Consider the following 26,358-nt stretch of genomic DNA (forward strand, 5'->3'; position numbering starts at 1 on the left):
ATGTAGGTCAGTTGAAACAGCTGCAAAGGAAATTGTTAATAATTAAATCATATTTTTAAATTAACGAGCTGGCAGACTTGTTAGCATGCTGGGCAAAATGCTCAGTGGCCTTTCATTTGTTTTTGTGTTCTGAGTTCAAGTTCTGTTGAGGTTGATTTTTACCTTTTACCCTTTTGGGGCCAATATAAAATAAGCACCAGTTAAGCGCTGGGGTCGATGTAATTGACCTGCCCCACCCTTGAAATTGCTGGCCTTGTACCAAAATTTGAAATCAGTGATTAATGCTTAATTTTAAGGCAGCGGAGCTGGCAGACTCATTAGCATGCTGGGCGAAATGCTAAGTGGATTTTGTCTGTCTCAACATTCTGAGTTCAAATTTTGCCGAGGTCGCTTGTGTCTGCTCGCAACATGTATAGGTACCTAAAATAAAAACTGTGGGTGATGGCTGAGAAAGGATCTACAGACACTGGGACTCACAGATGGGGTGATGGGACTGAGACTTCTGGCAGTTTGCTGTGCTTGAAAAGGCATGTCAAGCTAAGTAAAAGCATTGTTGCCCTTGCATACAAGCTCGTCCCTTGCAACCCCCTCCAGCTAAGCATCCTTAATGTTGTGGAAAAGCACCCAGTACACTCTGGAAAGTGGTTGGCATTAGGAAGGGCATGCAGCTGTTGAAACCATACCAAAACAAACAGGGAACCTGAAGAGCCCTTCAGCAGGTCAGCTCCTGTCAAACCATCCAGTCCATGCCAGAATGGAAAAGGGCCATTAAATGATGATGTTGGTGTTGACAGTGGAACCTCAGTTTACAAATTTAATTTGTTCCTGAAGGCTGTTCATCACCTGAAATGTTCATTAATCAAAACTACTTTTCTTATAAGAAATTCAAGAGAAGCCATGGCAAATTTGAGCAGGGAGGTGCACTAAATGAAAGCTAGACAGCAACTGGTGCTCTCTTGCTGATACTCTCAGCTTTTTGCCAGCCATTATTGCCAGCTTGTCTGTTTGTCACCTGAGACATTTAATGTTCAAAAAATTGTTCATAAACCAATTTGTTCATGATGAGAATCTTTCATGGTCAAGGGTGGAACATTTATTTTTCTCCATCTGAGCTGATCTGGTGTGAAACAACAACATCCTGGAGAAAACAAAATATTCTAATTAATCCATTACACAGTCACAAACAAGCATGACTGTTTGGTAAGAAGTTTGCTTCTCAACCACATGGTTCTGGGTTCAGTCCCACTGCATGGCATCTTGGACAGGTGTCTTCTACAACAGCACAAGCTTATCAGGGTGTTTCATACACAGAAACTGAAGGGAGCCTACTATGTATATATATATATATATATATATGTGTGTATGTATGTTTGTTTGTTTGTTCCCAACCACTGTTTGACAACCAATGTTGTTTTTTGTTTGTTCCTTCTCGAGCCATGCTTGGCTCATAAGGGCCGGTTTCCTGGTTTCTTGGCGTATAGGTTCCCCGCCTGGACGGGACGCCAGTCCGTCGCAGGTGAGCTGCAAGATGCAGGAGGAAAGAGTGAGAGAAAGTTGTGGCAAAAGAGTCAGCAGAAGTTTCGCCATTACGTGGAGCTTAGGTGTTTCACTCATAAACATACACATTGCCCGATCTGAGATTCGAACCTGCGAGTCCGCTGCTCTAACCACTAGGCCATGTGCCTCCACACAACGAATGTTGGTGTGTTTATGTCCCTATGACCTAGTGGTTCAGCAGAAGAGACTGATAAAATAAGTACCAGGCTTAAAAGTATAATTACTGGGGTTGATTTGTTCAACTAAAATTCTTCAATGTGGTGCCCCAGCATGGCCGCAGTCCAATGACCGAAACAAGTAAAAAATAAAAGATACACAAGCACACAAACAAACAAAGAATATTAATTAAATGGTATTTTGTTGTCTTGCAGGAATCTTCCAAAAGCCATCTGGATTTCCATCATAAGCGTCACCGTCATTTATGTGTTCACTAACGTCGCCTACTTCACCACAGTCAGTCCAATGGAGATAAAGTCTGGAGCCGCTGTGGCTGTGGTAAGTATTTAAGTCCATGTATGAAGTGGGTGGTTCCTGAAAAGTTCCTGGCTTTAAGGGTTTTGCGAAAGGCTTGGCTGGAGGCCCAACCTTCCAAGTTCTTTCACCAGGCTTAGAAAAACTGAAAGACTACTGCAATTTATGTGTGAATCTGAGAGGGAAATATGTTGAGTAAAATCATAATTAACTGATCCTCCTGTATTTTCTTTTACCCAATGTCAGGAACTTTCCAGCTTCCCCTTTTGTTTATAGTAGGTTATCCGGAAAGATCTGAGCATTTTTTAACATGTAGAAAGCTATATAAATAATTGATCTTTCAATAAATTTTATTCAATGAAATAATTTCCATTATTGTTAATGAACTTTGCCCATCTATGAAGCAATTTAAATATTCCATCAGCATAAAATTTGACTGGTTTTGAAGAACAAAAGTTATCTAGATGCATTTTGATTCCATCTAAATCGTTAAATGTTTTTCCTTGCAATGTGTTCTGTAGAGACAAAAACAAGAGGTAGTTGGATGGTGCAGTATCAGGAGAATATGGTGGATTGGGTAAGAGATCCCAGCCAAGTTATGTAACTTTGGGTAGCCAAAGACTCGTGGTCAGGCATTATCTTGTTGGAACACTACCCCTTTCCTGTTGGCAATCTCCAGCTTCAGTTCTTTGAGTTTTCGGTTCAAATTAGCTAGCTCACGATAGTACACATCAAAATTAATGGTCTGGTTTTGTGGGAGAAGCTCATAATAAATAATGCTTTTATGGTCCCACCAAACACAAAACATTGAACAATGATGATGATGATGATGATTTAACATAATTACTAGAATAACCATGAAATTGAATTTTGAAGTCAAAAGGCTAAACTCATGTAGTGACACCATCTTGGAAATCTCCAGCACGCATGCACAGGGTTGGAATCTTCCGGAAGGCCTGCCGGAAGTTCCCTCATGCGCATGCACAGAAAACTAGCAGCAGCGAAATTCTCTTGTATCTCTCTCTTGGATGCTAGTAGCTGAGTGATACAGATGTGTCTCCAGCAGCCCTCTCAAGCTGCTACCTCGTGGCGCATCCCTGCTATGCCTGAATGGGCAGGATTGACTCACTCCTCTAGACTACTGCCGATAAGCTCCTAGGTTGCTAATTCACCCACAGGAAGGAATTGTTTATATTCCGAATCAAAGGATAAATATTTATACTGAGACCTGTTGAGTGAAGTACATGAACATCGAAATAAATATCAATGGAAATAGTAGTTGTGATACCTGTGTCAGTGGCACATAAAAAGCACCATCTGAACGTGGCCGTTGCCAGCGCTGCCTCGACTGGCTTCTGTGCCGGTGGCACATAAAAAGCACCATCCTAACCTGGCCGACGCCAGCGCCGCCTCGACTGGCTTCTGTGCTGGTAGCACTTAAAAAGCACCATCCGAACGTGGCCGATGCCAGCGCCGCCTTGGCTGGCTTCTGTGCCGGTGGCACGTTAAAAGCACCAACTGATCATGGCTGATGCCAGACTCCCCTGGCACGTATAAAGCACCCACTACACTCGCGGAGTGGTTGGCGTTAGGAAGGGCATCCAGCTAGATCAGACCGGAGCCTGGTGCAGCCCCTGGCTTCCCAGACCCCGGTCGAACCGTCCACCCGTGCTAGCGCAGAAAACGGACGTTAAACGATGATGATGTTGAAGTTAATCGGAAATCTTGACTCTTTCTTCAATTAATATTTGATGTAAAAAGCACCCACTACACTCTTGGAATGGTTGGTGTTAGGAAGATCAAAATTGGAGCCTGGTGTGGTTGTCTGGTTCGCTAGCCCTCAGTCAAAATCGTCCAACCCATGCTAGCATGGAAAGCGGACGTTAAACGATGATGATGATGATGATGATGTAAAAGATGTGAGCAGCACCCATCCAGTGCCGGAATCTCTCATCCTGTTACACCTATAATGTATGATTTGTGTGAGATTTGGCTGGCATTTCTTGCAAACCAAGTAACCATGACTTAGAAATATGTGTGTGCTGATTCAACAGCTTAACCCATTTATTGCAGAAAGTAGTTTTATATTGCAAGGAATGTCATGTTTGAAACTAATTTCGCATCTTTTCAGTTTGAACGGCAGTTTTTTTCTAGCGGTGTCGTATGAGATAGTCACCCATAATTATGACCCTAGAATTGATCTATTGCATTTCAATCTGTTTTAGGGTTAGGGTTAGGGGTAAGGGTATCTTTTTTTCTTCACAAATGTAAATAAACCCAATCTGTTTCTTAAACGAGAGACATATTCATATGGCACAGAATGTTTTTACCTCAATAAACGTATTTGATTGGTTGAAATTGCAGAAATTGAAGAAAAAAACAACAAATATCTTACAAACTATAGAATTTTCTCAATAAAGCCAAGAGAAAAAGATGTTTTATAAACACATTCTACCAGTATATGAAGTTTAAAATTTTTTAGTTACCTAGAAATTATGTTAAAAACTGCCGTTCAAACCAAAGGATCCCTAATTTCTGTTGAGATATTTGTCCCACCCATGCCAGCATGGAAGGCGGATGTTAAACGATGATATTAGTCCAGTCAAATTAGCATGATATTCCCCCGAACCCACCACTAATTGCAACATAAATGGAACCTTTTGGGATTTGTTCAGTAGGGTACCCTTCATGATATACTAAAAGTCCAACAAAAAAAAATGTATAAATTTTAAAAGAACTTTTTAAATTCCAGATGTTCTCCAAACGGCTGTATGGCATAATGTGGTGGATCATGCCAATATTTGTGTCTCTTTCAACTTTTGGTGGCGTCAATGGAATTTTATTCACATCTTCAAGGTGAGTAGATTTATAGTTAGAATAACAAAAAGGAACATAAGTTTTTGGGCAAATACAAAAAAAACCCCAATTTATCAAAAAATGCCTTTTAAACCTTTTGGTACCATATATACCGAAATACATTGCCTCTGTTTCAATCTTGGAAATATTGAAGAATTTAGTAAAATAATTTAGTCATTGTAAATTTAGGATACTTAACCTTTCGGAGCAGATGACAAAAGACCAAGATATCTGGCGCCTTGCAGTACGGCTGCTTCCCCTGATGAAGAGGATTAGCATGCAGTAGCCCTGTGCCAGTTCTACTTGGAAAGCAATTGTGCCAGCACCACTTAAAAATGCTCATACCGGTTCCACACGCTGTAATGTGGTTGCTGTTAGGAAGGGCATCAAGCTGTGGAAACCAAACCAAATCAGACCGGAACCTGGTGCAGCTCCTTGGCTTACCAACTCTGGTCAAATGGTCCAACCCATGCCAGCATGGAAAATGGATGTTAAAGAATGGTGGTGGCAGTGGCGATGATGATGATGATGATGATTATATAAAATTACTGTGTCATTATATATCCTTTCGTCATCATATTTCTGTTGAAATATGCTGTCATTGTTTCAAATAAGTTTGAAAACAATGAAATAAAATAACTTTCTGATTATTAATTAAGTTGGCGTTTGGAACTTAGAAATTTTTTGATTGACGAGTTTTTAATGTAGACCATTTCTATACCTTTTATTAGCATATTTTTGTTGAAATACTCTGCTTTTGTTTCGTAGAAACACTGCCAGATCAGACTGGGCCTGGTGAAGCCTTCTGGCTTCCCAGACCCCAGTTGAACCGTCCAACCCATGCTAGCATGGAAAGCGGACGTTAAACGATGATGATGATGATGATGATGATGAAAATAATAAAACATTTATCAAAATTACTTACTAATCAGGTGTTTGGAATCTGTATTAATATGAAATTTCGATGGAAGGTGTTAATTTTGATTACTTTAACCTTAGACTTAGCATTTTTCAGTAGAAATAAACTCTACCTTTGTTTCAATTAGTAAATAATTAATGAAGAATATAATAAAATAACTTTGTTATTATTAAGCTAGTATGTGGTATATTAACTAACATGATATTTTGACTGAAAGTTTTCAAAATGATGTCACTTTTGTTACCATATTCCTCTTGGAATATATTTCTTTTGTTGCAATTAATTTTCAAAATACTCAACAAATTAGTAAAATAATTATACCAAGTGAAGTGTTCTTTAGCCTCCAAATCCTTTTTTGGATTGGTTAGCTTCTTGGTATCCTTCTGGCATCGAGACTAATGACTAACCTATGCTGAGGGGTATATTCTTCACCCGGTAGGGTCTGTGTATTTAAGAGCAACCCTGCGTCCCACTGTCTGGTGAGGATGAAATCAATCTGGCTAGCGGAGTCCCCCGATTGATAGGTTATAAGGTGGCTGTCTGGCTTCCTGAAGTTAGTGTTGCAGATTAAAAGGTTACATGCATTACAGAACTCCAGTAGCCTGGTTCCCTCATCATTTCGGGTGCCAATACCATGGCCAACGTGTACCCCAGTGAAGATACCTGCTTTCCGCTCGACATGCCCATTAAAGTCTCCAGTCACAAAGATGAGGTCATTGCCGCTCGTCTTTGAGGTAGCCTGTGGAAGGGTGTCATAAAAGTGGTCCTTCTGATCATTTGGTAGTCCCGCATGTGTGGCGTAGGCGGAGATGATAGTAGCTGTGCTATTCTGCAGGACTAGCTTCAGCTTAAGTACTCTATCACATACCCTATCAACCTCTATAACCTTATCCACCCAGGAGTGGCTGTGTGGTAAGTAGCTTGCCAACCAACCACATGGTTCCAGGTTCAGTCCCACTGCGTGGCATCTTGGGCAAGTGTCTTCTGCTATAGCCCCGGGCCGACCAATGACTTGTGAGTGGATTTGGTAGACGGAAACTGAAAGAAGCCTGTCATATATATGTATATATATATATATATATATATATATATATGTGTGTGTTTGTCCCCCTAGCATTGCTTGACAACCAATGCTGGTGTGTTTACGTCCCCGTCACTTAGCGGTTCAGCAAAAGAGACCGATAAAATAAACCTTGCACTGTCATTCTAAAAATAAACAATTACATCTTTCAAATCTTGAAGCTACAAGATAATACCAGATTAATTTTTTTAAATGTAAATGAATAAAGATTACTTTTGACATATTAATTCGAATGCTAAAGGGTAAAAACAGGGAATTTGTATTATAGAATCAGATGGACTATATTAACCCTTTCGTTACTGTATTCATTTGGAGATGCTCTGTGTTTCTTTCATTTACTTTAAATATAACAAAGAATGTAGTAAAATAACTTAGTTATCTTTAAGCTACTGTTAGGAACATAAATTGTGACTAAGGTTTGGTGGAAGATTTTTAATTCAAAACTTATGAAAACAAGACGCTTGTACTACAGAGCCAGAGGCAGTTTCAGGTGGGTTGGTATCAAAAGGGTTAAGAATTGTTTCTCTATTATATATTTTAACCCTTTTGTTACCATGTTTCTGTTTGTGTTTCTTTCAATTAATTTTAAATATAACAAATAATTTAGTAAAATAACTTAGTTATCATTAAGCTACTGTTAGGAACATAAATTGTGACTAAGGTTTGGAGGAAAGAATGAAAACCCGGGTTCCCCCAAGACACCTGATGAAGGCTGGAGGGTATATCAACCAAAACGGTTGGAAGATTTTAATTCAAAACTTATGAAAACAAGATATTTGTACTACAGAGCCAGAGGTGGTTTCATCCGAGTTGGTAACAAAAGTGTTAAGAGGATTGGTATCAAAAGGTTAATAACTCTGTAGGTTTCCTGCTTTGGTTAAATTTACCCTCCCCTCAGAATCTATGTTAAAGAATTTGTATGTTTCTCTAAAACAATGCTACAAGTAAACTAATCTACATTTTTGTCTTCCATTGTTTCTGCTATATTCCAGATTATTCTTTGTTGGTGGTCGAGAAAACCATATGCCGAAAGTTATGAGTTTCGTTTCTATCAACAACCTCACACCTATGCCCGCTGTTTTATTTATGGTTAGTATTTGTTGTTTTATGGTGGCAGTGGCGTTGGCGGCAGCGTCGGTGTCTGCGTAGTACAAGCTGTGGTCATTGTATTAGCAAAATTCTGTAAAAACATGTCTGGTCATAGGGAAAGATTAACTTGCTTGGAAATAGGGGACAGTTTCTATTCTCAAGTTGCATTGACAATCTTTGCCTTCCTCTCTCTCTCAATCAGAAATAGAGAAAACTGGTGATTGATCTATTTATAACCTATAACCAATAACTTATGTATTAACAAAATGAATGCGCGGGCATGGCTGTGTGGTTAGGGAGCTTGCTTCCTAGCTACATGGTCTCGGGTTCAGTCCCACTGCGTGGCACTTTGGGTAGGTGTCTTCCGCTATAGCCCCGAGTCGACCGAAGCTTTGTGATTGAATTCGGTAGGCGGGAGTTACTGCCTGGTGTGTATGTGTGCGTATAGCTGCTCAGTGCCTCTCCGAAAGAGACAGAGGGAATGTTAGAAGACCATTGATCAACATTATATTTCTCTTTCAAAAATATTATATTTTAATTATATTTTAATAGTATATTTTAATTAATTAGGCATAGGAGTGGGTGTGTGGTAAGTAGCTTGCTTACCAACCACATGGTTCTGGGTTCAGTCCCACTGCGTGGTACCTTGGGCAAGTGTCTTCTACTATAAGCCTTGGGCTGACCAAAGCCTTGTGACTGGATTTGGTAGACGGAAACTGAAAGAAGCCCGTTGTATATATGTTACATGTATGTATATATATATATGTGTGTGTGTGTGTGTATGTTTGTGTGTCTGTGTTTGTCCCCCCAATATTGCTGGTGTGTTTACGTCTCCGTAACTTAGCGGTTCGGCAAAATAGACCAATTGAATAAGTACTAGGCTTACAAAGAATAAGTCCTGGGGTCGATTTGCTCGACTAAAGGTGGTGCTCCGGCATGGCCACAGAAACACATACATAGCATATGTGTTTTCTTTTGATGCTTAGTTACTGTGGAATAGCATTTGGAGAAAGCTCCCAATGCGATGCCTTGGAGTCGTCTCACCTGGTCTTGGACATTTGGTATTCTGTAATACTCAGCATCATGCTATTCTGCAGTAATTGAGCGTATAAACAAAACATATACACTATGAATGTACAACTGATAATATTTTAATTATTTTAATATCCTTTACATAATTATGCAATTTCCTCTCTCTGCATCTATAATAAGTGTGCATATGTTAAATTACTATAAAATAGGGCTTAAATCTGTATTTTATAGAATTAATTATGTGTACAATTAATTAGTGTAATTATATTTCACTCATATCTGCTTTAACTGAGATTGAAAATATTTCTTTTGATTAAAATTTGTGTGCGCATATGTTATAAATGACTGTGCATAGTTGCACTTGTACATATTTACATGTTCGTCTAAATCTCGTGTGCGTGTGCATGCATGCATATTTAGATATTTGTGTATTCGTATTTCTAAATTCCTGTATGCATATGGACGTGAACAGTATCTAAATCTATGTGTCTGTGCATTTGTGCATCTCTAGTTAAACATGTAAAATCTGTGTGTGCATACACATGCAAATCTATACATAAGACCACATGTAGCTCCGGGCATGTGTATATGTCAACATGGATATTTGTATGTGCCCGTATGCATGTGTGTATATGTAAATTTGTGTGTGTGTATATGCACAATCATGGCTGTGTGGTTAAGAATCATTCTTCCCAACCACATGGTTCCAGGTTCAGCCCTACTACAAAGCACCTTGAGCAGGTGTTTTCTACTATAGCCCTGCACTGACCAAAGCCTGGGGAGTGGATTTGATAGACAGAAACTGAAGGAAGCTCATTTTGTTTGCATGTATTAGGCAGTGAAGACAAAAGAAGAAATGGGAAGAGATTTCAGCAAAGGTACACACATACACATGTGTGTGTGTATATATATATATATATATGTATGTGTGTGTGTGTATATAGGGTTAGTTAGGGTTAGGGTTGGGGGTGGGGGGAAGGGTATCTTTTTTTCTTCACAAATGTAAATAAACCCAATCTGTTTCTTAAACGAGGGACATATTCATACGGCACAATGTTGTTTTTACCTCAATAGACGTCAGTGATTTGTTGAAATTGCAGAAATTGAAGAAAAAAAACAACAAATATCTTACAAACTATAGAATTTTCTCAATAAAGCCAAGAGAAAAAGATGTTTTATAAACACATTCTACAAGTATACGAAGTTTAAAATTTTTTAGTTTCCTAGAAATTATGTTAAAATCTGCCGTTTAAACTGAAAAGATCCACAAAGTATTTTATGTTGCTCTAAATATTCCTCTTTTCCTCTTCTTTCCATCACCACCACCACCACTGTTGCTGCTGCTACCATCCCCAGGGTCTCTTGTCCCTGTTTTATCTGGTATCATCTGATATGTATGCTCTCATCAACTACGTGTCGTTCGTGAACTGGGGTGCCATCGGTCTGTCAGTCTTCTCTGTACTCTACTTCCGTTACACTCGTCCTGAGTTACCCAGACCAATCAAGGTTAGTTCATTCGTTTCTTATTGTCCTCATTAACCATTTACCATTCAGACTAATTAGTCTCCGAGATGTAATGCTTACTTATTCACATTGTTTTAAACTAATCATGCATTATCTCTTTGACTTTGAGATTTCAGTTATGTGATTATTTATTTTTAGAATGATATTGTAGGGTAGGTGTGAGAGGCTGGATCTGGTAGGTTTGAACATAAAACTATAAAAATATCTGGGTTAGATATGACTTTAGCATTCAGATTACTCTGTCAAATGTAATGCTTATTTATTCACCTGCGTTGCCTTACTGGCACCTGTGCTGGTGGCATGTAAAAACACATTCGAGCGAGGTCCTTGCCAGTGCCGCTGGACTGACTTCTGTGCAGGTGGCACATTAAAAGTACCATTTGAGCATGGCCATTGCCAGTACCGCCAGACTGGCCATCGTGCTGGTGGCACGTAAAAGCACCCACTACACTCTCGGAGTGGTTGGCGCTAGGAAGGGCATGCAGCTGTAGAACTCTGCTAGATCAGATTGGAGTCTGGTGCTGCCAGACTGGCCCTCGTGCTGGTGGCACGTAAAAAGCACCCACTACACTCTCGGAGTGGTTGGCGCTAGGAAGGGCATGCAGCTGTAGAAACTCTGCCAGATCAAGATTGGAGTCTGGTGCAGCCATCTGGTTCACCAGTCCTCAATCAAATCGTCCAACCCACGCTAGCATGGAAAGCGGACGTTAAACGATGATGATGATGGATGGTTTGAATTTATCATGCTTTATCTCTGAGTTTCAAGATTTCGATGAGCAATAAGCCAATGTATCTATCATAAATTAATTCATGTTAATTTATGATAGATACAGCAGCTGATTTCCTCCACTTAGTGATATGCCTAGGTTCGGTTATTTGTAGAAGTATAATAATGATAATAATATTAATAATAATAATAATAACAATAACAACAACAACAACAACGATAATGACAAGATTAGTAAATATAAAGACCTGCTAATGGAAATTGAAAAAATGTGGATCTCAAGACGACTACAGTACCAGTGATTGTAGGATCTCTAGGAATGATAAAAAAAAGGTACTGAAACCTATTTGAAAATGATTCCAGGCTTACCATCCCTACAGGAAGTGCAAAAAATCGTATTAACTGGAACGGCTCATGTACTGAGAAGAGCACTATCGTTGTGAAAATAACATCCATCCATGAATTTATTTATTTATTAATTTTTAAATACATATTTTATCTATGAATTTGGGCGTGTAATCTGGGAATGCATACAATGCCCTTCTCTGCCCTAGGTGTATGGAAAACACTCGGCGAGAAATGGAAGAAAATTTGAAGAAAGAAGGAAAAAAACATAATAATAATAATAATAATGCCTTGATGCAGTACCAGGCAGTGGCTCTCATGGCTTCTGATCTTAACTGATTGGAAGTGTTATCATGTACATTGTTTTGTCTTGGTATAAAAGATGGGCTACAGCAAATATTCTGCTCAATACCACAGATTTGCTTGTCAGCTTTTTGACCTTAATCAGTTGAGCATGTCCCTTAGTAGCTGATGATATGTGCATCTCTGATGACAAGCAGAAGTAGTGGGGGAGCATCATAGCCATGTGTTGAAAGGAATTCTTAGGGGTTTGGATAATTCACCTTTGGAAACATGCTTAACATCCTCAACAATCCTTAAACATCCTTAGACAATCCTTATTTAGGGACCTTTTGAGCAGGATGGGTTACTCGACCAGAAGGAAATTCTAACTGGGCCCCACCTGCAGGGTCATGCGTTGTTTATCTTGATATGAGATCACCATGTTGCACACATGGTTGTGATGCATGTACCTGGTGTGCCCTTATCAGACGGGTAGTCATGATGGGTATACTGGGGTTCGTATATTTTACCCCAGTGTCACTTTGATGGCATGCACTGCTCTCTCGCTCAATAATGATAATGATAATAATAATAATAATAATAATAATAATATAATAATGATGATGATATAATAATAATAATAATAATATAATAATAATAACGACGACGACAACAACAACAAAAATGATGATTCTTGTAGCTAGCGTGTATATCGTTCCCTTTTTTTATTTTATAGATAGTAGGTTGTGTTATGAGGTAATTGACTGCTATTTCTAGAAGCTTCTTCCTTGACTCATTACGGGGCACCAAAAAGATTAAACGTGAGCTGATCACTAAAATGTGTCTAATTTTAATAATGTCTTAATAATTTCTTGAATCTATGTTGAGCTAATAATATGATTAATGACATACCCTGACATCCTATACGGTTTTTTATATTTTCATTCTAGGTCGCTCTGATCTGGCCCATCATCTATACTATTGGTTCCATCCTTCTCATCATTTTACCAATATATGCCAAACCAGTTGAAACGGGTAAGTGGATTTTGTTCTGGGGAAAAGTTACATGGGTGTGGGTGTGTGTGTATTCTTGTATTCTTTTATTTGTTTCAGTCATTTGACTGCAGCCATGCTGGAGCACCACCCATAGTTGAACAAATTGACCCCAGAACTTATTCTTTGTAAACCTAGTACTTATTCCATTGATCCCTTTTGCCGAACTGCTAAGTTACGGGGACATAATCACACCAGCATTGGTTGTCAAGCGATGGTGGGGTGATAAACACACACACACACACACATGCACACACATACATACAAATAAATAAAATATAAATTAGAGATAAAACCACTATTATATATATATATATATATAATAATGTTCGTCCTTCGGGTTCGAAGATGACCACTGACATCATCTGGTGGAACTGCCGCCATGAGACCGGAGGTGGCTGGTGAGGCCAATCCGGGCAAGGAAGCCCCTCCCACAGGTGGGTAGGGGCCGTGCTACTGGTGCAGGCGGCTCTGGCTTTCCGCATCTGGCGTTTCTGCTCTGCTGACCCTGCTCCTGTGGTGATTGCGCTGCGCCAGGATGAGCGGTCGGCAGCAAGTGTCTCCCAGGTCTCTGTGCCGATGGAGAAGTCTTTGAGAGAGACCTTGAGACTGTCCTTGAAGCGCTTCTTCTGCCCTCCGACTTTGCGTTTGCCCTGGCTGAGTTCACCGTAGAAGAGCTGTATATATATATATATATACGATGGACATCTTTCAGTTTCCTTCTACCAAATCCACTCACAAGGCTTTGGTCGGCCTGAGGCTAGAGTAGAAGACTGAGACTGAACCCAGAACAATGTAGTTGGTAAGCAAGCTTTTTACCACACAGCCAGGGTGGCTTGTTAGCAATTAGAACCTAAAGGCAGAATTAATTTAGGTCACAGAAGTGAGAGAGGTTACTGACGAGCACTGCTTTCGCTAAAAGTAAGAGCTAAAACAACTCAAAGCCACAAACCCACTGTCTTAAGTGTGTGCTAGTCAGTACCCTCTCTCAGTACTGTCCCTCACTTTTGTAACCCCTTTTATATATATCCGAACATGGCCGTTGCCAGCTCCGCCCCGACTGGCTTCCGTGCCGGTGGCACGTAAAATGCACTATCCGATTGTGGCCGTTGCCATTCTCGTCTGGTCCCCGTGCAGGTGGCATGTAAAAAGCACCCGCTACACTCACGGAATGGTTGGCGTTAGGAAGGGCATCCAGCCGTAGAAACACTGCCAGATCAGACTAGGCCTGGCACAGCCTTCTGACTTCCCAGACCCCAGTTGAACCGTCCAAACCATGCTAGCATGGAAAACGGACGTTAAATGATGATGATGATGATATATAGGTACAGTTTTACATATGTACATTCATACACATTCCATTGTATTTATGCAGATTGTCATATAAACATACATTTACACATCATCCATCATATATACACACTCTGTCATAGACAAACATTTATAGCCATTTCCATACATCTATACACACTGTCATACATACATCATTATCATCATAATCATTTAAGATCCATTGTTGATACTGGCATGGGTTGGATAGTTTGACCACGGCTGGTAAGCTGGAGGGCTGCACCAGACTCCAGTCTGATTTTGGCATGGTTTTCTATGGCTGGATGCCCTTCTTTACATCAACCATTCTGAGAGTGTAATGGGTGCTTTTATGTGCCACAGACACAGGTGCCATTTGCGTGACACCAATATCTGCCACGACTGTGATTTTACTTGGTTTGATGGGTTTTCTGGTCAAGTACAACATTATGCCAAAGGTCTTGGTTATTCATCATTGCCTCCGTGAAGCCCAACACTTGAAAGAAACTTAGTCACTTTGCTTCCATGAGGCCCAGCTCTTGAAAGGAACTCAACCCCTTTGCCTCTGTGAGGCCCAAAGATTGAAAGGAACTCAACTCCTTTGCCTCCTTGAGGCCCAACACTCAAAAGGAACTGAGCCACTTTGCCTCTGTGAGGCCCAGCACTTGAAAGGATCTCAGCCAATTTGCCTCTATGAGGCCCAGCACTTGAAAGGAACTCAGCCAATTTGCCTCCATGAGGCCCAGCACTTGAAAGGAACTCAGCCAATTTGCTTCCATGAGGCCCAGCGCTTGAAAGGAACTCAACCCCTTTGCCTCTGTGAGGCCCAACATTCGAAAGGAACTCAACCCCTTTGCCTCCATGAGGTCCAGTACTCAAAAGGAACTCAGCCACTAAATACATATATCTATAAACATTCCATCATGTGTATATACATCTATACACACTACACCATATATATGCACACTTATACACCCTCTGTCTTATATATATATGTCCATACATTAACCTAACTGTCCGATTATTCTATATTCCAGGAATTGGTATCCTCATCATTGCAAGTGGTATTCCTGTGTACGTGGTTTTTGTTGCTTGGAAGAGTAAACCGAAGTTCCTGACAAATGCCATAGGTATTGTTCCTCTCTTTTTGTCTACTGTTATTCTCTGGTATACATGTTGACGCTGTATATAGTGCAGACATGTAGTGTAAACATTCAAATATCATCCGAACGTGGCCGTTGCTAGTGCCGCCCTGACTGGCTTCCGTGCAAGTGGCACGTAAAAAGCACCATCCGATCGTGGCCGTTTGTCAGCCTCGCCTGGCCTCCATGCCGGTGGCATGTAAAAAGCACCATCCGACCGTGGCCGTTTGCCAGACTTGTCTGGCACCTGTGCAGGTGGCACGTAAAAAGCACCCACTACACTCATGGAGTGCTTGGCGTTAGGAAGGGCATCCAGCTGTAGAAACATTGCTAGATCAGACTGGGCCTGGTGCAGCCTTCTGGTTTCCCAGACCCCAGTTGCACCGTCCAACCCATGCCAGCATGGAAAGCGGACGCTAAACGATGATGATGATGATGATGATGATGATCACTGTCTTTTCATATCATGCTGCATTTCACATGGAATTTTTTGGTCCTCCAAAGTCGTCTTGGTGTAAAAGTCGACTATCTCTGGCTGGAAACTTTTACTTGAAATATTCGATCTGTATGACTTTGTACCAAAATTTGAAACCATTATTATTAAGGCGGCAAGCTCGCAGAATGGTTAGCATGCCAGGCAAAAAGCTTAGCAGCATTTCGTTCAACTTTACGTCCCGAGTTCAAATTCCACCGAGGTCGACTTTACCTTTCATCCTTCCAGGGCCAATAAAATAACTACCAGTTGAGTGCTGGGATCGATGTAATCAACTTAGCCTGCATCCTGAAACTGCTGGCCTTGTGCCAAAATTTGGAAACCAATATTTATATATTCATAAGCTGGCAGAATCATTAGCATTTCGTCTGTCTTTACGTTCTGAGTTCAAATTCCATTGAGGTCTACTTAGCCTTTCATTATCATCATCATCATCATTATTATTATTGTTGTTGTTGTTATTGTTATTGTTATTATTATTATTATTATTATTATTATTATTATTGTTATTGTTAAGGCAATGAAAATTGTTAGCACGCTGGGCAAAATGCTTAGCAGTATTTCATCTGTCTTCACGTTCTTAGTTCAAATTCCACTGAGGTCGACTTTGCCTTTCATCCTTTTGGGAGCCGATAAATTTAGTACCAGTGAAACACTGGTGGGGTTCGATGTAATCGACTAGTCCCATCCCATAATATGGCTGCCCTTGTGGCAAAATTTGAAACCACCATCATCATTATTATTATTATTATTATTATTATTAACTTAAATTTTATTTCAATTGTAGATAAAGGAACTTGTTTCCTGCAGAAATTGCTGCTCGTTGTACCGGAAGAGAAGAAACTCCTGTAATAAAGATACACATTTAAAACTATTATTATTATTATTATTATTTTTATTATTATTTATATTATTATTATTAATATTATTATTTTTTTTTCAAACCCTAAAGACAAAGTCTTATGATTAATACAATAAAAACAACAAACAATAACACTGGGCAACAAATTTCAATTTTTTCTCCCCATTCCAGGCATAGGAATGGCCATATCTTATCAAATTGATTATGATGAATTCAAACCTGATTGACCAATTTTCCTTATCATGTCCAAGTAACAAAAGACCCCTTATTTCCGCACCCCAGTTCCTATGGCATAAACCGACTGTGTTACATTTCTGTACCATGATTTTATATTAGACTTGCTTAACCCTTTTGATAACCAACCACCCATGGTTCTCCAGTAGAAATTTTCTGTTTGAAAATTATCTAAATTAAAATTCACCATTAAGATTTCCATGTTAATTTGTGTTCCATATTCCACCTTAATGTGAAGGTGCCTGACTCAGTGGTTAAAGTGTCTGGCTGACAATCATGAGGTAGTGAGTTCAATTCTTGGATTGGGCTGTGTGTTGAGCAAGACACTTCATTTCATGTTGTTCTAGTTCACTCAGCTGTAGAAATGAGTTGCGTTGCCACTGGTGCCAAGCTGTCCCTTTGCCTTTCCCTTGGAGAGGGAAGGCTGATATGCATGGGTGACCGCTAGTCTTCCATAAACAACCTTGCCTGGACTTTTGCCTCAGAGGGAAACTTTCTAGGTGCAATCCCATGGTCATTCATAACCAGTGAGGGTCTTAACCAAACCATTATACCAGGTTAATGGCAACAGCTATTTTATTAAATATGTCACTATTTTCAAAATTAATTGTAAAAATGGCCCTATTTTTCTGATGAAATATGGCAATAAAATACTTAAATAATGGTAATAGAATAAATAGGCGTAGGAGTGGCTCTGTGGTAAGTAGCTTGCTTACAAACCACATGGTTCCGGGTTCAGTCCCACTGCGTGGCACCTTGGGCAAGTGTCTTCTACTATAGCCTCGGGCCGACCAAAACCTTGTGAGTGGATTTGGTAGACGGAAACTGAAAGAAGCCCATCGTATATATGTATATATATATATATATATATATATATATGCGTGTGTGTGTTTGTGTGAGTGTGTTTGTCCCCTCCACCCAACATCGCTTGACAACCGATGCTGGTGTGTTTATGTCCCCATCACTTAGCGGTTCGGCAAAAGAGACCGATAGAATAAGTACTAGGCTTCCAAAGATTAAGTCCTGGGGTCGATTTGCTCGACTAAATGCGGTGCTCCAGCATGGCCACAGTCACATGACTGAAACAAGTAAAAGAGAGAGAAAGAGAGAATGATATTGCAGATATTTAAGGTGTCTTAATGGCATTGTACATTGCAGTACAAGAAATTTGCTCTCCTTATTACTTAAAGTGGTGTAAATTTTCCCATTCTTTGGGATCAGAACTACAGCTAATCTTTTACATCAGGCAACTAATAATATCACAACAAAAATCAATGGTTTTTCTCCTGTAAAATGAGGAATACTGCCTATGAAAATGGCAAAGAAAAAGTATGAAACATTATGGTGTTTAGCCAAAAAAGATTCCATTCTTGAAGTTTGGAATCAGACAACATTGCATTTTCCCAAAAATTCCTATTTACAAAACCCATTTAACTGTTATTTGGATTAACAAATCTGGCACCACTGGATTATCTCCTTTGTTTCTAAAGCGTTTAGATTAACTCTTTAGCATTCAGATTACTCTGTGAAATGTAATTCTTATTTACTCACATTGTCTTGAATTAATCAAGCATTATCTCATATCTTTGAGATTTCGATGGTGTGATTGCTTTTTGGCACGTAAAAAGCACCATCTGATCGTGGCCGTTTGCCAGCCTCGTCTGGCACCTGTGCTGGTGGCACGTAAAAAGCACCCACTACACTCATGGAGTGGTTGGCGTTAGGAAGGGCATCCAGCTGTAGAAACATTGCCAGATCAGATTAGAGTCTGGTGCAGCCTTCTGGCTTCCCAGACCCCAGTTGAACTGTCCAACCCATGCCAGCATGGAAAGCGGACGCTAAATGATGATGATGATGAGATCTGGCAGGAAGAATATTTGGGCTGGATTTGGCAAATTTGAATACTAATGGGTTAAAAGAACAGTTGGTGGATACCAATAGTGGGAATTGCTTCATTTGTACTGGTTTTAAAGTTGCTTGGCGAGTTGACCTTCGATTTATTTATTTTTCAATCTTTTATTTGTGACGCCAGGTACATTAGTCATCCGAAAATAACAACTTGTCATAAGTGATTTGTGGGTTGTCACCAAGTCAAGGAATGGTTCTGTTACCATTCAGCCAAGCTATTAACATTGCTTTGTACCATGTAGAGCAAATATATGGCTCTCAGTCCTTCTCCCTCTCTTGGTCACTGAACTTACACTCAAAACGGTACACAGTACTTATCTGCAAGTTTCATCTTCTGCGGTCACTATGTTTTTGTTTTTTTTTTTCACCATAAATGGGCGTTCATTATCTGCAATCAAAGTCATTCTTACAAGCAAGTTTGATCTTTGATGCAGTCACACTGGTTTACTATTATTATAATTATTATTATTATGATCAATTTAACCCCTCCCCACCAAATTTCTGGCCTTGTCCCAAAATTTGAAACGCTTTGATAAAAATGATTAAAATTTTACTTTCTTAAAATCTGGATGTGATAGGAAAAATTTCATAAACTGGTTTGATATTAGCATATCAAAATTACCAAGAAAATTTTTTTTTTTTTTTTTTGCCCAGTGCTATTGTCAAACATAATAGAACGACGAAGAAAATCTGCAATTAACTCATTCATATTCGCACACAGATTGACAGACATTCATTCGCCCACCTAAACCACATCACCTAACAATTGCTAACACACACACACACTCGATAATGCATACACTAACATTGCTAAGACGCACCCACACGCATTCACTGTACCATTACTAAAACTCACATACATAGACACATACGCACACACACTCACATTCACCACACCCTTGCTTACATATACTCATTCACACCATTTCTAAGACACACACACATTCACTATACCAACTCACACACACACACACACACATTCACTATACCAACTCATACACACACATTCACTATACCAACTCATATGCACACACACACACATTCACTATACCAACTCACATGCACACACACACACACACATTCACTATACCAACTTGCATACACACACACACATTCACTATACCTACTCATATACACACACACACACACCGACCACAATATTACTAGAGCACACACACTCACATTCACCACACTCTTGCTTACATATACAAATTCATACCATTTCTAAGATACACACACACACACACACACATTCGCTACACCATTGCTAAAACTCACATACACGCACACACACACACAGAGACATGCACGCACACACATCCACCACACCATTGCTTACATGCACACCCACTCAGAGTACACCATTGCTAAAATACACAAACACACATTCACTACACAAACATTGAACGCACTAATGCTAAAATGCACACACACACACACACACACACACCAAACCCAAAATACTAAAATTTATCTTTCATGCATTTCGCTTTTAAGAAAATGTTGTCGTTCCATTTGTGTCCCATTGCTGTGATGTGGTAGAATTCGAACCTTCATACAATCTCTCTCTCTCTCTCTCTCTTTCTCACTTCCGTAGTGCCTTCTTTAATCTGTTTTCGTCTGCTGCTAGTTCTTCTACTTTGCCAACCAGTTTCCACAGTGTCTGTTGTAGTTTGCTTTGCCATGCTAGAAATAGCAACCAAACCCAAACTCCTTCAAATCTCTCCTCGTATGACTGTTTTGAAAAAAAATTACAAAAAAAAAGGAAAAGAGAAAAATTAAATGAAGAACATCTTAGACATTCTAGTCCTAGATATATATATATGTGTATGTGTGTATATATATATATATATTATATATATATATATATATATATATATTATATATATATATATTATATATATATATATACATACACACATAAGCAGATGAGAAAGTCATGGTTAGAATGACTTTGGATCAAATTTGCCCAGTGAGAGCTGACCTGGGGTTAAATAACAACAAGCAAACACACACAACTTCTGGGGCTTGTGATGGAAGCTCATACATGGTCATCCAACTTGCTAGAAATAGCAACTAGACCAAAATCTCTTTCAAATCACACTCCACCTTATCTTGTAACAAACAAACAAAAAAAAAAAAAATAAAAGGATGGTTAATACATTGGGTCCTGTAGTCCAAGATACACATATACACTATGTCTGGGGGTTAAAGTTGTTTTGTTTTTTTTCTTGAGTTTGATCATTGGTCTGCTTGGTGTGAGGCCTGTCCTAGGGTTAAACAACAAAAACAACACCCAAATTTATGCACCAAATTAGTGTTGTTTTGAATATTTTTTATATTATTTTTACACTGCTTTAGTTATTTTTTAAAAATTTGGTTGAAAGTTTTTCTCAGTTTCAAGAATATTGAAATGTTGTGGGTAGTTATAAAAAAAAAAGAGAAAAAAAGTGGAAAAGAAAAGTTAAATAAGAGCTTAAAAATGAATTTTGTTTTGTTAAAAAATAGGACAAAACATAAAAAATTAAATTATATTTTTTTCAAACATTTCAGAATGTCCAGACCTCATTTCATTTGACAGCTGAAACAGTTTTTATCCATCTCTTCTGCCTTAATATTTGCATTTACAAAGGCAGGCAAGCTAGCTGAATCATTAGCATCCCTGTGGCATTTTGTCCATCTTACATTCTGGGTTCAAATTCTATCAAAGTCGACTTTGCCTTTCATCCTTTCGGGGTCAATAAATTAAGTACCAGTTGCGTACTGGGGTCGATCTAATTGACTGGCCCCCTCCCTGAAAATTTTGGGCCTTGTGCCTAGAGTAGAAAAGAATAAAATCTAGTTGAGCACAGGGGTTTGTGTAATCAACTTAGCCCCTCTCCTGAAATTGCTGGCCTTGTGCTAAAATTTGGAAACCAATATATATTCATCAGGTGGTGAGCTGGCAGAATCGTTAGCATGCCAGGTGTAATGCTTAGTGGCATTTTATCGATCTTTACATTCTGTGTTCAAATTCCACTGAGGTTGACTTTTGCCTTTCATCCTTTCAGGGTTGATAAACCAAGTACCAGTTGAGTACTGGGGTCAATGTAATCGTCTTACCCCTTCCCCTAAAATTGCTGGCCTTGTGCCGAAATTTGAAATCAATATATTCATTGACAAAGGGGCAGGGTGACGGTAGTACGTTTAGTTACTCTTCATCAGGTTCTGTGTTCAAATCCTACAACAGTCATCGTTATGTTTCTGTAATTCTTAAGGAAATTAATAAATTGAAGGACCAGCCAAGTACTTGATTGGTTGACTAACTATTTCTTCATCCTTTCCACTCTACCTAAAAATAAAAATAGAAAATAAAAGCTGTGGCCCTGTGCTTATAGGTGCAGGCACGGCTGTGCGGTTAAGAAGCTTGTTTTGGAACCATGTGGCTTCAGGTTCAGTTCCATTGTGTGGCACTTTTGGGCAAGCATCTTCTACTATAGCCCTTGCTAACCAATACTAAATCGAATTTTTCCCTGTAAGTTTGGAGCTATACTCTCTAATATTATTATTATTATTTTATATATATATATATATAGTTGCAAAGCAAACTTCTTGCTCACCACTCAGTAGCCAACCCTGTATTGAATATAAATTTCTAGCATGAGCACAAGGCCATGAATTTGGAAGGTGGTCAGTTAAGTTAGATATCAAATACTTGTTTAACCTCAGCTGTAAATATTTCAAAAAAAGGAAAAAGAAAAATTTCCGTCATTCGTTCTGAAAAATTAGAAGTTTTAATTAAATGTAAAACGCCTTGGGATGCTTCTAATGCTATGCTGTTTAGGGTGGAAGAAATGGGACAAAATTGAAAGTTTTGTAAAACTCAGATATACTTGTATGTTTGAAGAACAATGTTCATTTGCCTGCATGCAATTAGAAGTAATTATTCGTTAATACAGAATTATTGTTATTTGAATAATATACTCGCATGCACACACACATATGTATATATGTGTGTGTGTGTATTTGTGTATATATATATATATATGCATCCATATATGTATATATATATGTCATTGGAAGTAGTGTGTCATCTCTTTGCTCTGTGTGTCAGATATGTGTATGATACCTTCACCATCTCTGTTTTGTTGAAACGCTGACAAATCATAATTAGTTGAGCACTGAGTGGAAACATATGTTGTAAATTTGTCTACATATGAATTGTGTGTTTGTGTACATGTGTGTATACATACGTATGTGTGTGTGTGTGTATATATATATATACATACATACTCACACATACAGATATATACATACATGTATATATATATATATATATATATATATATATATATATAATATATATATATATATATTATATATATATACATGTACATAGTTGCATTGTTAACAAGGAACCTGTATTTTATTCGGTGGCTCTCTCTACATATAGTATACCATAATTACACAGCATTAATCAACACATCTTTCTTTCCAGGGCCCCATGAAAGTAAAAATATTTACCTTGTCAAAAAATGAGCAGAATTTTTAGTACCTTGTGGTGTTTGTTTCAACCCTCTGCCAAGAGTTCAAATCCCACTATAGTCAACTTTTCCTTTCATCCTTTTGGAGTTGATAAGTTAAATAGCTGACTAAGGTGGTAGGTTGTTGGCACTGTTAGAAGGGTCAGGAAAGATATCTTGTGGCGTCTGTCCAGTTGGTGACTCCTTGCAATGACATTGGTGTCCAGCTGTGTCAATCTGAGTTGGTGACCTTCCCTTTGGTTTAACACTAGTGGCATGGAAAGGAATGACTCGTGTGTATGTGCAACTGTTAGTCTTCTTCATAAGCAAAATTTTCTTAGATCTGTGCATACATGTACTGAGGCAGGGTCTGTCTTGGTCGATTGAGGGCTCCTTATATAAAAAAACCAGTTGGGATTTTTTTAACACAAAATGTGATTTTCCTTCAAAATGAACTTATTAAATAAAGTAAGGAATAACAGGGATTTGCAGAGTACTTGTGATATATACAACGAAGCAGTGGTCCCCAATTTTAATTTTTTATTTTTTCTGGACCACTGGCTCGTTTCAAGCTGAACAATTTTCTCACAAACCAATCATGGTTTCAATCTGGACAATTTTCTCACAGACCGGTCATGGTCTCAAGCTGGACAAATTCTTTCACAGACCAGTCGTGTATAAATAAAATGAGATATCCATTGGCACCCCACCCTCTTTGTCGAAATAAAGTGTTAGACACTTATGGTATGCAAATTAGTTACTCCACTTCTCTGAAGTTATTGTATTTGTTGAGTTTATAAAGAGACTGATTGCGTGTTTCTCTGTGATTAGTCAAATGATGTTAACACTGATGAGACCCCAATAATGCTCGAAAATTAAAAAGCTATTCATAATTTTTTCCAAAGTATGGAGAAAAGGCTAAATGTGCCCAGTTTACGTATCTATGACATGGGTTACATAATATATAGCTTGCTTATTACATATATGATGCAAATATAATTATCGCACTGTTCATTATGTGCTTTATAACTAGTCAATAAAATTTAGATATTTATTCTTTCTGTGCAGCCCAGTATAGGTCTGTGACCTGGTGGCCAGGGACTCCTGCTATTAAGCATCAAGTATCAGTATTGAAGTTAAAAATCTGTTTCAAGCCTACCGGACCATGAGGTTGAAGCTTAACCCTTGACCTGGTTTCTGTGATGTTTAATTGAATGGAAATACAAGGCTCTTCTCTGACTAAGAAGTCAGTCTGTCATAGAGTTGAAATGCCCCTCTTCTCACTCGTTGATAGTGCCCCCTTTTGGCGGGGGGGGGGGGGGTGAAATGAAGTGCCTTGGTTCTTGAAATTTGATCCGCCAAATATTTTTTAGTTAATTTCTTAATTAGCCTGATCAAAGCATGGCTATTAATTATTCAAGTGCAAAGATTTAGAACAATTAAGAATTTGAGGTCTTGAAGTGCAGATGTAGGTAGTTTCCTGGTTGTGGTAGATGGATCAGATGCTGTAGTGTCAGACGGATTACAACATTGTGTTGATTCTACCAGGAACAATGGTTATAGATGATTTCTTGGTGTTATGCAGAACCATCATGTTTTGTATACGGCACTTGACGCCCTTTTGTTACTAACCCGGCCAAAACCGGCTCTGGCTCTGTGGTAAAATGTCCTGCTTTCATAAGTTTTGAATTAAAATCTTCCACCAAACCTTAGTCACAATTTACGTTCCTAACACTAGTTTAATGATAACTAAATTATTTTACTAAATTCTTTGTTATATTTAAAATAATTGAAGGAAACACAAAGCATCTCAAAATAAATACAGTAACGAAAGGGTTACCATTCCTTGCATTTTGCTATGATATAGTTATGCCATGCAACAACGAACATATTGCACAGCAGAGAAATTGTGCCAAAAGAAGAAAGGCAGAAAATAAATTGCATTTAACTAGATACTTGTGGTTATGTGATGCTGTGGCATTCATACTTAAAAATATTAGGTCTGTTTATCATATTTAAAAAAAAATTAAATCAAAATTTATACAACTTTGACTTTTCACCTGTGGAAAATCCTTTACCTTTTTTTTAGCAAACAAGAAAAGCCACATGTGACAAGGTGAAGAACTTCACTTTCATGGAGCCCTAAAAAAAAAGAAAGAAATAATCAATTACATATTATCCATGGTTACCCACTATATTATCCATCTGTCTGTCTGTCTGTGTACATGTAGGTATTGCATATAAAAAATTAAAATATTTATGTGTGTGTGTGTAAATATACCTGATATTAAAATAGAAATTATTCTTGTATATATATGTATATGTATATATATACACTTTATGTGTGAGTTAACCAGATTACCGTTGGTTTCATGTAGGAAAATTTTATTGTTTTCATCCATGATGAAAATGAACACCAATGCCCCATGGCAATGAGTTTGAAAATTATTAAGAGATAGCTGTCTTGACATGAAACCAGTTAACTCACAAATGAAGAATATCCACCAATGTAGTTTCGAGCATTCATTCCCACTGTTCAATATTAATGTGTGTGTGTATGTATATATATATATATATATATACTTGCTTTTTTCATAGCGTTTTTCAGATGGCCAGATAACCGAAGAGATGGTGTTGTGGATTTCCACCTTGGCATCTGAAACTCAGAGTTTTATCTTGGCTATTGAATAATTGTCACATATTATTTTTCAGATATATATATATAAGCACAAAACTGTCTCAAACCATTCTCTAGTTTTATGTTCCGATCTCCCTGTTTTAAGGTGACCTAAATTAAAACTTTCCATCTGAATTTCAATTTCTAAATTTGTGTTCCAAACACCAGCTTCTTCGTAATTTCCAAAATTAATTTAGAAACAAAGGCAGTGTAATTTCAACAGAAATTTAATAACAAAAATGGGTTATTAAACAGCTGGGTGGGGCGGTGGGGCGGAACAACAACAACACAAAACA

The 26,358-nt window shown here is 38.5% G+C and overlaps 1 protein-coding gene and 2 long non-coding RNA genes across 5 annotated transcripts in view; all 3 read left to right on the forward strand.

Moving 5' to 3' along the window:
- The window catches only part of LOC115223247 (large neutral amino acids transporter small subunit 1), an 82,780-nt gene extending 66,024 nt beyond the window's left edge, over window positions 1-16,756 (forward strand). For all 3 annotated transcript variants that reach the window (XM_029793745.2, XM_036512293.1, XM_036512295.1), the window contains exons 6-12: window positions 1,929-2,052; window positions 4,781-4,884; window positions 7,877-7,973; window positions 10,362-10,511; window positions 12,834-12,918; window positions 15,282-15,374; window positions 16,667-16,756. In XM_029793745.2, the coding sequence (XP_029649605.1) occupies window positions 1,929-2,052; window positions 4,781-4,884; window positions 7,877-7,973; window positions 10,362-10,511; window positions 12,834-12,918; window positions 15,282-15,374; window positions 16,667-16,731 (718 nt within the window). In that variant the 3' untranslated portion in view covers window positions 16,732-16,756. The remainder of the gene's footprint in view (window positions 1-1,928; window positions 2,053-4,780; window positions 4,885-7,876; window positions 7,974-10,361; window positions 10,512-12,833; window positions 12,919-15,281; window positions 15,375-16,666) is intronic.
- Window positions 16,757-20,151: 3,395 nt separating this feature from the next.
- LOC118767545 overlaps window positions 20,152-26,358 on the forward strand; it is a 13,578-nt gene continuing 7,371 nt past the window's right edge. Inside the window, exon 1 of the long non-coding RNA XR_005003464.1 lies at window positions 20,152-20,708. This is a non-coding gene — a long non-coding RNA (uncharacterized LOC118767545). The remainder of the gene's footprint in view (window positions 20,709-26,358) is intronic.
- The window catches only part of LOC118767546, a 3,707-nt gene continuing 660 nt past the window's right edge, over window positions 23,312-26,358 (forward strand). Inside the window, exon 1 of the long non-coding RNA XR_005003465.1 lies at window positions 23,312-26,358. This exon is cut by the window's right edge and continues 227 nt beyond it. This is a non-coding gene — a long non-coding RNA (uncharacterized LOC118767546).

The sequence above is a fragment of the Octopus sinensis genome, linkage group LG22, assembly GCF_006345805.1.
Source record: "Octopus sinensis linkage group LG22, ASM634580v1, whole genome shotgun sequence".
Classification (NCBI taxonomy): Eukaryota; Metazoa; Mollusca; class Cephalopoda; order Octopoda; family Octopodidae; genus Octopus; species Octopus sinensis.